Source organism: Mesoplodon densirostris, chromosome 15 (genome assembly GCF_025265405.1).
Source record: "Mesoplodon densirostris isolate mMesDen1 chromosome 15, mMesDen1 primary haplotype, whole genome shotgun sequence".
NCBI lineage: Eukaryota > Metazoa > Chordata > Mammalia > Artiodactyla > Ziphiidae > Mesoplodon > Mesoplodon densirostris.
This window is the reverse complement of record NC_082675.1, coordinates 15995338-16009203: the sequence shown is the minus strand read 5'-3', so window position 1 is coordinate 16009203 and position 13866 is coordinate 15995338. Positions and strand designations below refer to the sequence as shown.

Sequence of the window (13866 nt, the reverse complement as noted above, 5' to 3'; positions counted from 1 at the left end):
TCCCACTCCAGAGAGCCCTGGCTTGGTTAAACTTAAGCAACTGCCAAGTCTGAAATACGTTTTAATTTATTTAAATAGATTTAATTTATTTAAATAGATTCCTGGGAGGAAAGTAACTGGTACTGTTAAAAGGAGTAGATTAAACCTATATACAGAGTGTAACATGAGTAACTAAGCAGAGACAGATCTAGACTAGCAAGAAGAGCCTTTGGGAATAGAATAAAAATAATCCAATTCTACTACTCTTAAAACCCAGAATCCAAGGGCTCACTTCTACCAGGTGTTCGAGTCTTCCTCACCTTCTGGAAAGATACTGGAGGCAGACCACCTCTCCAGGAAGACGGAGCCCCTAGCAAGGGATTCTTTCTGTGGTGCTGTATTGATTTTAGGTCCCAGCTAGTTTTATTCCATAAAACTACTACTTCTATTAGTGGTCTACTACTGCCAAATGGAAGAGATGGATGAAACAGCAGCTCATATTTTGCCTTGTTTCCAAGGCAAATATGATGTATGTAACCAAGGCACACAGGAAAAAGTACACTATGCCCACAGCAGTGGTTAGATTCAAGTACCTGAGCGCGAACTGTGCAAGCAAAGCCCCACATAGCTTTATCGGGAGTGTTGTGTTCACGGCCACTTCTCATTTCAAAGGAGAAGGTGACTGTATCTCCTTCCACCTTAAAATTTAAGGGGGGAAAATGCACTTTAAAAACAAGACACAATTTTCAAGAGAGCAATGAATTTCAGAGATTTACTTTCAGAAGGACCACAGCAACATTTCACTTCTTTTCTCACTCGCTTTTTTTTTTTTTTTTTTTTTTTTTTTTTTGCGGTACGCGGGCCTCTCACTGCCGCGGCCTCTCTCATTGCGGAGCACAGGCTCCGCACGCGCAGGCTCAGCGGCCATGGCTCATGGGCCCAGCCGCTCCATGGCATGTGGGATCCTCCCGGACCAGGGCACGAACCCGTGTCCCCTGCATCGGCAGGTGGACTCTCAACCACTGTGCCACCAGGGAAGCCCTCTCACTCGCTTTTTGATTCAAATTCCATCCCCTCTCATCTGGACACCAACCTTTCAGCTGTCTCTCCTGACCAGGTAGTTTTGGGAATGAGGCATCTGTGAAATGGCCACGATTGCCCAATAGCAGGATCAGAGTAAAGATCAAATCTTGAACATAATTTCAATAAATTCCTCAGATTTCTACACTTTCTGCCCTCCCCCTCCTCCATTTCACTACCTCACTTGTGCCAATAAGGTGGGCAAATAGCCATTAGCTTGAAGAACACAGAGAGAGTGATGAAAGACCTTGCTCTGTATTGCTGAATCAATACCATGAGTAAGAAACAAAATGCAGGAAATCAGAGAACAATTAAAAGTATTGGGCTGATCCAGATTTGGATGCATCTGGACTATACCTCTGGAGGTAACTTGCTGCCTATGGCTGAATTAAAGAGGGTACATAATATCTGTGAGATAAAGGCTCTGGGAACAGACTCTGGAGAGGTTTTCAGGTTTTAGTGGGCATTTCAGTTCATATTCATATTCTAGGTAGATATGTTATAGTTCAAGGGCCCACATTACAAAGCATGGCTCCAATCTCATCAGTCTGAGAATGGATAGTTATTTTTGCTCCAAAGGCCCCAATTCATTTGAAAACACTGATTCCACATTTTAAAACGGCAATGGCCCTATGATTCTAGGACACCCATCGTAAGGGAGTCTAGAGAATAAGTGAGCGGGAAGAACTAGCAGTCCTTTCAATGGACAGGGAAAGAAATGCTGTGACAACCTCAGCCCATGGAGTAACCTATGGAACAGATAGATACAAGTTCTGGAGCGGATAGGGGTCTGATGCCTTACGAGTGAAAGGAGGGTCATTCTGAACAAAGTAGTGAGTTTACAGGCCTACCAAGGTAGCCCCACCTCAACAAAAGCCCCCATGGCAAATGTCTTCTAGAAATAGAGTTAATACTTGGGCCCACAGGGAATGCAAGTTCAGTTTCTTTTCTAGGAAGCAAATGTGCCTGGATACCATACCTTCACCAAGTCTTTCGGCCAACCAGTTCCTAAGACACTACGGCTGCCATATCCCAGTGTGTTGCCTCCATACTCAGCAACCTTCCTACTGTTTGTGTTAGGCCCCGCGTATATCACCAACTTCAAAACAGAAAATATACTGTTAGACTGTAAAAGAAAAACAAAAACAACATCTACAAATAAAAAGGCTGCAAAAAAATATTTGTTTAAAAATACATTTATAACCAGGCACTGGTGTCAGCATAACTAATATCTCCTGATTTTTTTTTTTTAGGTATAACTGATACTTGTTTAGATGCAACCAGCCATTGGTATTTACAGGGCAGCCACAGAGTAGTATCAAATATTACTGCAATTTAATTGGCTTGGGGAACTCACATTAAAATAGTTATACTCAGCTATTATATGTATTTTTCTTTTTCTTTCTTTTTTTTTTTTTTTTTTGCAGTACGCGGGCCTCTCACTGTTGTGGCCTCTCCCGTTGCGGAGCACAGGCTCCGGATGCGCAGGCTCAGCAGCTATGGCTCACGGGCCCAGCCGCTCCGCGGCATATGGGATCCTCCCGGACCGGGGCACGAACCTGTATCCCCTGCATCAGCAGGCGGACTCTCAACCACTGTGCCACCAGGGAGGCCCTATATGTATTTTTAAAAGTAGCTATTTTAATCCTAAGTAATGACATATAGCCCATTAATAACAGGTATAGTTTGCCCCCTTAAATCCTCCCCAAAATTAATAAAGTGAACAAATACAGATGGCAAGATGGTTATATCTAACATAAAAAATGAAAGTAAAAAGAAAAAATTCAATGAATAAGGATTTTTAAAAATGCAACAAATTGAAAATAAGCCATATATTCTTAGAATGTTGCTTAATGGTATAAAAAGAAATGACACAAATTTGGGCCAGAAAGGGGGCTGCTTCTTCTTGGGTCAGTTTTCATGTATCAATATTTTTCTTCAATAAAAGCTATTCATTTATATACAATTAACCAACTCTCTAATATGGAGGAAAAAACATTTAGACATCATTTGGCACTCAAATACTTTCATAGGAAGAATAAGGCTCTGGCTTCTGTAAATACCAAATTCTATCTTGTAATGCACACTCTGACCACCTCTGAGCTCAGTTTGGATCTAAAAGCTGCACTTTTAGCCGATGCTTAATCATTTTGTGATTTCTTACCCTTCTGAACCTTTGGGGGACACCAGCCAGGGACCACTGGAAAAGTAAGAGTTACTTTTATCCATGTAGTAAGCCTCCACATTTAACACTAATGTTTACTGCAGGTGGAGGTTAGCTTACATCAGAAGATGCAAGTTACTGTTTTTTAAAGGAGAAACAAAATGACACCCTCTAAAATGGCAACCTCTTCCATTTCCATTTTAAACAGTCATATTATTTGAATGTAGGAAATGGGGGTAGCTACTGCCAGGAGCTGTGAAGTGGGATAGACTGAAGCCAGGAGATATATTTTTTGAAAGGCCCACTAAAGAATTTTCTAAATTCTCTTGCTTCCAGCTAAGGTGAGAGTTTGAGGGGCAAGTCTTAAACCCCTCCAGACATCTGGGAATCTTCAGTACCCTAAAAGATAAGGGGAAAGAGGATTCTATAACTTGCCCAATAATGTGTTTCACCATCTCAGTATATACAGTTAAGAAGTTCCCTATTTTTACCCTAAAACTCTCCCTTGGTGGGATTTAAGACCATTTGCCCTTACAGTTCAGAGAGAAAGACAAGATAGCTAACAATCTACAAAAAAAAAATCCTGTGTACATAAAACACTATCAGACAATCCTTGTCAATCAACAATCAGTTGTTCTTATACGCTACACATCACAAGTTCATTAGCCTTTCCTCGTAAGTTCAACACGATGGTTTACAATGCAACGATTAGAGACAGAAGAAAATACTTCAACCCCTAAAATGCTTCCTTTTACTTATAATCGTTCAGCCACTAGGTTGGAAACTATACTTCCTCAAAATCTATGTGGGCCCTGAGGTAATGGCAAAGAAGTACAAATAATTTTAATAAATATAAACCAGATCCTAGGCACATCCGAAACCCTTCTAAAAAGCCACCTTCTCCCAAAAGATACCTGAGAAGCCCCAAGAATTGGGCAGTAAGACCTTTTTAGATGAATGGACACCCACATCTACAGAAATTCCAAGCACAGAGGGAAGACAAGAGTGAAACAGCATGGAAAAGAAAATTTCCTTTGACTTGGATCTACATCTTTGAAAGCTTACAAAAGTCCACTTTCAACACGTCATTAAAACACTGTTCTTAGACTGCAGAGGTGCTGGCTCTGACTCCCCCAGTCACTACCTTTCAAGGCATTATCTTAGGAAGCTCTCCTAAGAGATATCCGCAGACAGAAATAAGTCAAGAATGGTGACCAGCAGCAAAGAAAAATAAGAAGCATCTAAGAAATCAGCTTATTAGAGGTGAAACCACTACTAAATCAGTTCTTGCTTACCTTGTCATAGTCATATTGTGAAGAGCATCTGCTATCAAATCTAAGGTATAGGCAGCGAGCTCCGGGGATATGGACAGTTTCTTTAAATTTATAGTTGTCTCTGACAGGATGGACTGTTTCCACAGTCTTCCCAGCAGCCCATGGAGCAGGAATCTTTAAACCAGTGAGAAACCCTGGCTCTTCCTTCTCTTCCAGCATTCTAAAACCAGACAAAGAGAAAGTGATTGAGCTTAACAGCAAGGAAAGGAAAAATGTATACACAATAAAATACAAAAGGTTAAGAAATTTTGCTTTAATTTTCCACAACATACAGTATGACAACACTGTAACCAGAAGCATTTTTAACATTCCTATATCTAAGGTTCTTTTTTCTTTGTTAGACAATATATTTGCATTTTCCCCCATTTTTTCAAGGGGGAATCCCAATTCATATCCAGGAGAAGATCTTGCCAACTCTCATTTAAAATTCCTCGGGGCGGGGGGCTGGGGGGGAAAGATACTGTAAAGGACCTTTAAGATTGGCCACTTTCCAAATCCCACAGGAAGTGTCCTGTAAAGTTTCCTTTTGTTTATATCTAAATGTCAATTGTTGAAAAACCCATGAGTCTGCATGACTACTTTTACTATAATTTTTCCTAAAGTGCCTTCAAAGGTCCTCTTCTCTACTGTATTTGAACTCTCAAGGACTTCACAGCCCAAGGCTGTGGAATACAAACTCCTGTATCCTAAACTTAGCTCTTGTGGAATTCTCTTACTCCCTTTCAGCTCTGCGCTATCCAATGTGGGGGCTACTTCATCAAATGTGGCCATTTAAGTTGAATCTAAATGAAACACAGTGTAAAATTCAGTTTCTTGTTCACATTGGCCACACAGCAAGTGCTCAGTAACAGCATGTGGCCGTGGCCAACAGCACCGAACAAAGATACAAATTTTCATCACCGCACAAAGCTCAACTGGACACCACGCTGCTCTAGAGAAACCCGAAGTCCTTCTTTTCTGATCAATGTTTTTAAAGACAGCTTTAGTGAGATGTAATTGACATATAATAAATGGCATATATTTAAAGTGTACAATTTGGTAAGTTTGGCCATATGTATACACCTGTGAAGTTTCCTCCATCCTCTCGGTAATCCAGATGATCACTTTGTTTTATTTCACTAGAAATTACTTTGTATTTTCTAAAGTTTTATATAAATGGAATCATACAGTTTGTAATTCTTAGGTGGCTCTGGCTTCTTTCAGTCAGCGTAAGTATTCTAAGACTCATCTGTGTTGTTGAAAGTGTCAGTAGTTCATTCCTTTCTATTGCTGAGTAGGATTCCATTGTATGGATATACCACAGTGTGTTACCCCTTTACTTGTTGATGGACATTTGAGTTGTTTCTTGTTTTGGCCTATTCTAACTAAAGCTGTTAATGAACCTTCACAAAGAATCTGTGCTTTCTTTTCTTTTGTGTACATACCTAGAAGTGGAATAGCTGGGTCACATGATAGATGTATGTTTACTTTTTAAAAAACTGTCAAACTGTTTGCCAAAGTCAAACATCTCCATTATTTGTATATGAGAACTTTTCAATTTTGAACTAATCTCTTGATCTGTGGGGAAATTTGTTCTAACCTGTTCCTATAACCTCCAAAGCAATTCTATAATTATCTGTAAAATTTTGCCCCTGAAGTCTCCTTCTTTTCCCAGTTAGAAAAATCATTGTTGTAAAAGGAGTACTAGGCTTTCACCAGAAGAAAACGTGGCAGAGGTTCCTGCAAGGAAGCAGCATCCCTTACCTCTCATCAGGGAACAGCCTGCCCTTCTGGTCTGATGCACCACATGGGGAACAGCCCACCTCAGCAAAAACCGGACACTGGGTTTTGAGCAGCAAAGCCGTCTGAAACACAAAATCATCATGTCCTATAGTGCTTACTTGTCAGTTATTGGGATGGTACTACAGCCAAACTTAGAATTCTCACTTAAATCATCTTTTTACAATCCTAGCCTGCTCTCTTTCACTAAGAAATGCTTTGCTACTTAGACCACTTAATATTGTTTGATTTAACACTGGAATGGAATATATCATTTATATTAGTTACCAATATCCAGCAAGGGCTCAGGAGACTAAATATAATGATAGGATCTCAGTTGCATCGTAGACAGCATTTTTACAGCTGACCGGCAATTAATATTTGTTAAAAGATTGCAGTAAGTAATTCAGTCAAACAAATTAAATGTTCTCCTTTAATATTTCAGCTCATTTTTATGACACAATGTTTTTCTTCATTCCACCTTTATTTCGCTTTATTTCCTGCTCCTGAAGAGCAGTTCACTTTGGCACACCTAGGATCATACCTGACTGGTATAAAGTACCAGCTGCACTAGCTGAGGCATCAGGGCATCGGCCATGGTCAGAGTCTGTAAATTTGGATGCATCAGGGAGGTCAGTAACACAGGAAGAAGGTGACCGAGCATAGTAGCCTTAGTAACTTGTTCCAAGCCTTTTAACCTACGAAAGTTCAAGAAAACACACAGCTCAAGCAGTTCCCAAGCATGCAAAGAAGCTATTATCATTCTTATCTGAGAAATTCTCTTAAATTGCACCTCCTTAAACTAGCTAAGCACTTACTATTACAGCAATTCAGTCTACAAATTTCCCACCTACCATGAGGGAGAGGGAGAGAACAGAAATCTAGTAATAGATTTCACCTCCGACCTGTGATTTTGCCCCCCAAAAAGTTTACATGGTGCATTTCACAGCACCTTCGAAGCACTTTATAAATGGGTTCTAAAATGCAAACAGCTACTCTAGTTACCACCTGCCAAGTCTCCTTGCCTCTGGGGCTGCAGGTCACAGTGCTGCACTGAGTCCCTGATAAGGAGCCAGTGAATGGCTACAACACTGACTCAGCTGCCCAGAGCAGCGATACCCATTTCTGGCCTAGAGAAACTGGTTCATGTGGGGGACAGAGGCAGGCAGATTTTTAATCTGCCTTTAAAATCACATTCTTTTTACCCCCCTGGTTTTACTGATATATAACTGACATCACTGTATAAATTTAAGATGTACAATTAATGATTTGATATATGTGTATATTATGAAATGATCACCTAAAATCACACTTTTAATATCCCAATCTTCTGCTAGAAGAATTAAGGTATATGACTCACCCGAAGAAACATGTGCATTATGTAAATTCTCTAAAACTGCTTAGGGTACTGGGGCTGGAACCGGAAACAACCCCCACGTCTCCCCGGCTCTCAGACTGTACTTCCTCCCCAGGGCAGATCTGCACCACGTGCCAGCAGTGAACCTTATACGTCCTAACAAGCCCCAGTGCAACACCTTTCTGGATTATATTGTTCTCAGTTCCAACCTGCCCACCTACTCTCTGGGAGTAGGCGAGAAACAGGGACATGGGACAGACAGGGTTACTGGAGGAAAAACACACTGCATGATTGTTTCAGATCAGCATCTCAACACTGAAATCATCAATGAACATAGGATGTAACTCATCTTTGACAACAAACCACAGCAGAAATTTTAATGGGGAGTATGGAGAAAGAGCTTTAGTACTATGAAAGAGAAGTTTACCCTCTACATAGATTACTCCTGTATTTGGAGAAATAAAGTTACAGTAAAATCTTGAGATATCATGTCAGTGTCATCTTTTGCATAGCAGTTAATTATCTGCATCACTAAGTCACTTCTACCTCCCTAAAGTACTTACCATAAGGGAACTAAGTGCACATAGTGCTGAGTTAGATAATTAAAGGAAAGGCCAATTTGGGAGTGTTGATGGTAGAAGACCCAAGTGACAGAGACGATGGTGTCCACCACACCTTGCTACCCTTAGATCATGGCTGTCAGCCCAGTCCCACTTAAAAGCACCATTAATTGAAAGTTCAACTGTGTTTGGCTTTGAAACACTTGACATTTCAACCTATTCTCACAAAGATCCCTCTATATTAAATGAACATTTGATGTTCTCTTCTAAAAGATTTCCCTTTCATAAGCAAATTCTTCTTCATGAATGGCAGCAGGTTACAGTTCACAACCCATTTCCTCACCTCTGCTCCCGGTCAGCTATGTCACTATTTATGAGGGCAGTTGTGACCTGCTGTAGCATTTCCAACACTTCATCACATCCAGTCAGGATTTGGGTGGCAAGAGCCAAAATACTGACCTTTAGCTCCTAGGTAGAAAATATCATAAAATTATTTTTAAGCTTTGTGATGAATATACACTTACAATGACAACATGAAATGATGTATTTAATGATGCATTTCCAAATTAAATAATGAGGTAGCCAGAATAAGCCCAAAGCAGTAAGTTCCGCTAGGATGGCAAGTAACAATTTGAGTTGGGAGGCTAAGGTCTGGAGTGCTGACAGAAATACGCAGTATTTCACGGGGAGCACAGCGAGTCCCCAGGAGAAAAGGCATTTCTCTCATCCCCTCCAGCACAAGAGAGCTCCCGGTGGCCAGCCCAGAAAATGTCCAGGTGGAAGATTGCCTTGGGTGGTATGAGGATAGCTAAAGAGAAAAACAGAACAGTAAAAGGCGCATGTATAGGCGGTGAATAAAATGAGACAAAAACACAACATTCTGAAACAGTACAAGTGACCTTTTTACTTAATGATTTAAACCATTACACTTGAAAAGAGGCAAGTTAAAAAATTCAACTAAAGTAGCAGGCAGTTACAGGCTATTGAACATTAAAAATAACTATTGGAGAGTTCATGGGAGTACAAATACTAAATAATGTGTTAAGAAACACTAGCTAAGATCATAGAAATGTTTAGTTTACAGTTATTTTCTATTAGGGGAAAAAAGATACAACCAAACTAACCCTTTAGGTGAAAGTTATATCTTTTATTTTTCCCAGAATTCCTAGACAAGCCAGCCTACTCTGCCTTTACCAAGAGTATTTCCTTCCATGGGGTAATTAAGAATTTATAACATTTAACCTTTCAAATAAAAATCATTGGTTTCCATTGTTGGAATTTTCTGGAGTCTTTTTGGGGGTATTATTTAGATATTTTTATCATTAAGAGAAAAGGAATTCTGAACTGACTAGACGAGAAAAATCATAGCTTAAGTCATACTAATCCTATCAGCCTTCACCTACTGACTACATGCCAGCAGCAGCACATCCAGCTACTGCACAGGCCTCAGCTCTAATCCTCATGGCAGCCTCACAAGGGAGATGTTATGGCCCCTTTTTACTGAGTAGGAAACTAAGGCAAGATAAGTTAATAAATAGTGTCAGCAATTTAAATGATTAATTCAGGTATTTCTGCCTGTTTAAAAATTGATTACATAATGAGATAAACCCATAAATATGAACTAGCAGATATGTAAAATCTCTTATTTATATAGTATATATGCATAAAAGAGGTAACAAAAGGGCAAACTATAGTGGCTTTTATCTTTAACTATGGCTTCCTTAGTTAATTTTTCAGTGTTTTAGTCAACATTTTAAGGAAGAATCAAGTTATTGATTTCTCTAATTCTCCCACAAAGATAAAATTCTGAAGAACAATGCAAACAACAGCCTCAAGCATCTGTCAAAATTATAAAAACCACGGCTATAAAAAAAAAATCTGTGGGGCCTCCCTGGTGGCGCAGTGGTTAAGAGTCCGCCTGCCGATGCAGGGGATACGGGTTCGTGCCCCGGTCTGGGAGGATCCCATATGCCGCGGAGCGGCTGGGCCCGTGAGCCATGGCCGCTGGGCCTGCGCATCCGGAGCCTGTGCTCCGCAACGGGAGAGGCCACAACAGTGAGAGGCCCGCATACCGCAAAAAGAAAAAAAAAAAAAAAAAAAAAAATCTGTGGATTGCTATAAATTGCCATGTGGGAACAAATTGAGTTTACACAGAAGCTAACTTAAAAATAATTACCGAAAATGGAATGAACTATAGGTTCAGAAATTATTCAACATAAGGATTGTGAGAAAATTATCACCTTTTTAAATTATTTCAATCAAGAGAACATAACAAACCAGCCAAAATGTCAAAACTGTTTAAAATGTTATGCTCCCTGATTTATTTATCTATATCTATATACATATACATACAGATATATATATATTTATATATAAAACTTTCAGGTGCATATGAGATCACTTGTAAGTGCTGTATTTTATAGTTCTTAAAAAGAGATGAAAATAAACAAGGCACAAAAAGACTGACAGGAGCACGTGGATAGCACATTATGAGAGTGTCACAAATATGGTAACCACTGTGCAATGACATAAAAATCTATGAAATGAGCGACCTAATACTACCTCGCACAAAAATATAAGCCACGTGGTGAAATCTGACGTCATAATACACAGAAATTTAGCCATTTAAGCTGTGCTTTACACACTGGGTAGAAAGCATCATTAGAATAAAGCTTGGTGTTTACCTGTACCTTCAATGTCTCTCCCTGCAAGGAGTTGTCACTGTCATCATTCTCATCAGGTTTAATCAAAACAGTGTTACTGAGAAGGTGGTTCTGAACTGCCATCAGATAGCGCAGGCAGGAGGATGCAGCCTTTAATACAAATAAGGGCATTTAAATGACCTAAACCCTACTGAAAGAAGGGCTCATGTAATCCTCATGTTTTTTAAAGATTTCGACAAGGGAAGCAAAAGAGAAAGTACAGAAAACAGACCAAGTTAGTTTCTCAGGTGACTTATTTCCACATGGCTTTTGATAATAATTTGACACATTTACCGTAACTTTCTGCCTTATGCTACATATTTCTCACTAATCACTCTAATACTTGAATTTTTGCCTCTCAATAATTAATTCTTCCTACCCACTCTTCCCCTCACATGCATCTCCATGAGAGAAGACTCTACCCAAACCCTTAAAGGAATCTTTTATTTCTTATCAGTCTCTGTAAAACACTGATGGTTTAGAAAACAATGCTACATTAAAAATTAATAGCAGGGAGATCCCCAGTATTTTAAACACAATGAAAACATCCAAATTCAGTCTAACAATTTATTGCATCAAGACATTTAAGCAGGAGGAATAAAGTCTTTCGAGAAAGTACTTGAAGTGGATTTGTCTAGTTCTACATTTCTAAGACAAGCACAGTCATTCATTGACTTTCATCAATTAAGTCTGTCCTTGCAAAGTATAAGTATGTGTGTACACACACACTTCAATACAGTAAAATGAAAACAGGGAAACGATATAATTTTGCTTTCATTAAACACATTTTTACTTACAGGCACAGTTGAAAGGAGTTTTTGAAAATCATCTTTAGAGACAGTTTGGCACTTGGTGATTAAGATACAGGATTCTCGTACAACAATCTTCAAGATGTAGTGTAAAAGTTCGTCATTTAGTCTTTAAAATGCAGGAAAAATGTAACAATAAGATACTAATGGTTTAATAATAAAAGGATAAAATTTATACAATGGGTACAAGATGACAAATAGAAGATACAAAATTCACTGGTTCTCTAAGTAAACCATCTTATTCAGTAATGATTCTAACAACTACGTATATTATCTAAATCAAATTTATGGAAACACAATGGTACTTAAGCACCTAGTTCAAGTATTTTATAACTAGCTTAAGAGACACACCTTCTTCCCCTCACCAGCTCGAACCACACCTTCACCCTCTCTCACAGACCAGCAATTTGATGACACCCTCCACCAAGATTTCTTAAATAAGCTCCACCTGTTATTTCTGCTAAGTACTCTTCTTCCAGGCTCAAGTTATTTTACTCATTGAACTGAAATGTGCTATTATCATTTCTTAGGGCAACTGTGGGATTTATTATCTTTCAACTGATCCACAGTTTAGACTTAACACGCCAATTATCATATAAGATATTATAGGAGACTAAAGTTGATCAAACACATTTAACTGTAAATTAATTACTGAGAAAAACACATAGAAAAGGCTAGCAGTGAATAACATAACATCACCTGTAATGATCATCCTCCTCACTGCCAAATCGGTTGTTTTGAAGCTGTTCAGCTAAATTGGTTAGGATCACATCCCGCAGCTGGGAGAGGCCGCTATTTCTCTCTCCTAACACAGAACAAAGCTCCATAAACTACCTTGATAATTACACTTAGAAAACTGATGTTATTTAAAAAAAGTTTTTAAACGAGCAGACTGTTGACAATCTAGGGGCACCAGGCATATGTACTTACACAAACAACAGCAGCAAAAACTGTATCACAACCAGTCAGACTTTCTTTAACCAGTACATCCTGATTTAAGTGTAGTTACTGTCTTGACATTTCAGGAAGTGTGATTTCTAATTCCTCAAACTAATGTTGCTTATAAATGCAGGGTGTCTTTAACATGGTGAATTTTGTCATTGTCATCGAGTCTAACTTTAAAAGTTGGATTTTAATGTGTGGGGAAAAAACTGGCTTAGAAATCCCAAGAAATCATTACTTTTAATGTTCATTAAACATCTGCAGTGAGGTACATTATGCTACACAGTGGGGATAGAAAGAGGTTTATAAAGCTTGACAATACATAGAACATGGTTTCTGCTTTCCATCTAGTTTAAGTGTTGGCATATGTGCATTTTAAAAATAACACTGAGATCAAGCCTCGGTAAATTTAAGAAAACTGAAATCATATCAAGCATCTTTTCCAGCCACAACACTATAAGATTAGAAATCAATTACAGGAAAAAAAACTGTAGAAAACACAAACACACGAGGCTAAACAATCTGCTATTAAATAACCAAGAGATCACTGAAGAAATCAAGGAGGAAATCAAAAAATACATAGAAACAAATGACAACAAAAACATGACAACCCAAAACTTATGCGATGCAGCAAGAGCAGTCCTAAGAGGGAAGTTTATAAAATAACGTTGACTAACAGATATGAAGAAAAAAAAATTAAAATTCAGTCATTTCCTTAGGGACAAAAAAGGATGTTTTTTTCAAGGGTAATTAAAGGATAATTCTCACCTTCTGTTAAGACCAGCTTAAGTAAGTTATTGATTTCAGTTTCACCTGGGTACAAGATATTTAAACCAGAGCTGAAATGACAGAAAAGTCGAAAAGCTTTTAAACACGTTCTAGAAAATCCAAACTCTAAATATTTAAATTTTTATTAAAAGATGCCAGTTTGAGTACAGTTTCACCACTAAGAAAGCAACTGAAACTAAATTCACTGTTGTGATGTAGTCCAATGACCTCCCTGATAAACAGTATCCCTCTCCTTCTCATATTTGTGAATTACCAAAATGATAACTTATCTGAGGCTAGATGCAGAACTGGTTAAAGAGAATTGAGCTATAAAAGTCAATGTATGGGGCCTCCCTGGTGGCGCAAGTGGTTGAGAGTCCGCCTGCCGATGCAGGGGATACGGGTTCGTGCCC

At 38.8% G+C, this 13866-nt stretch overlaps 1 protein-coding gene across 4 annotated transcripts in view; it reads right to left on the bottom strand.

The window, feature by feature from the left end:
* The window catches only part of HECTD4 (HECT domain E3 ubiquitin protein ligase 4), a 193069-nt gene that overhangs the window by 85688 nt on the left and 93515 nt on the right, over positions 1 to 13866 (bottom strand). For 3 of the 4 annotated variants that reach the window (XM_060119741.1, XM_060119742.1, XM_060119744.1), the window contains exons 14-23: positions 13454 to 13524; positions 12443 to 12548; positions 11732 to 11852; positions 10917 to 11045; positions 8576 to 8700; positions 6860 to 7013; positions 6301 to 6401; positions 4519 to 4717; positions 2039 to 2158; positions 573 to 677 (exon numbers count right to left, since the gene is read on the bottom strand). In XM_060119741.1, the coding sequence (XP_059975724.1) occupies positions 573 to 677; positions 2039 to 2158; positions 4519 to 4717; positions 6301 to 6401; positions 6860 to 7013; positions 8576 to 8700; positions 10917 to 11045; positions 11732 to 11852; positions 12443 to 12548; positions 13454 to 13524 (1231 nt within the window). The remainder of the gene's footprint in view (positions 1 to 572; positions 678 to 2038; positions 2159 to 4518; positions 4718 to 6300; positions 6402 to 6859; positions 7014 to 8575; positions 8701 to 10916; positions 11046 to 11731; positions 11853 to 12442; positions 12549 to 13453; positions 13525 to 13866) is intronic. The other variant, XM_060119743.1, reaches the window with a different exon arrangement.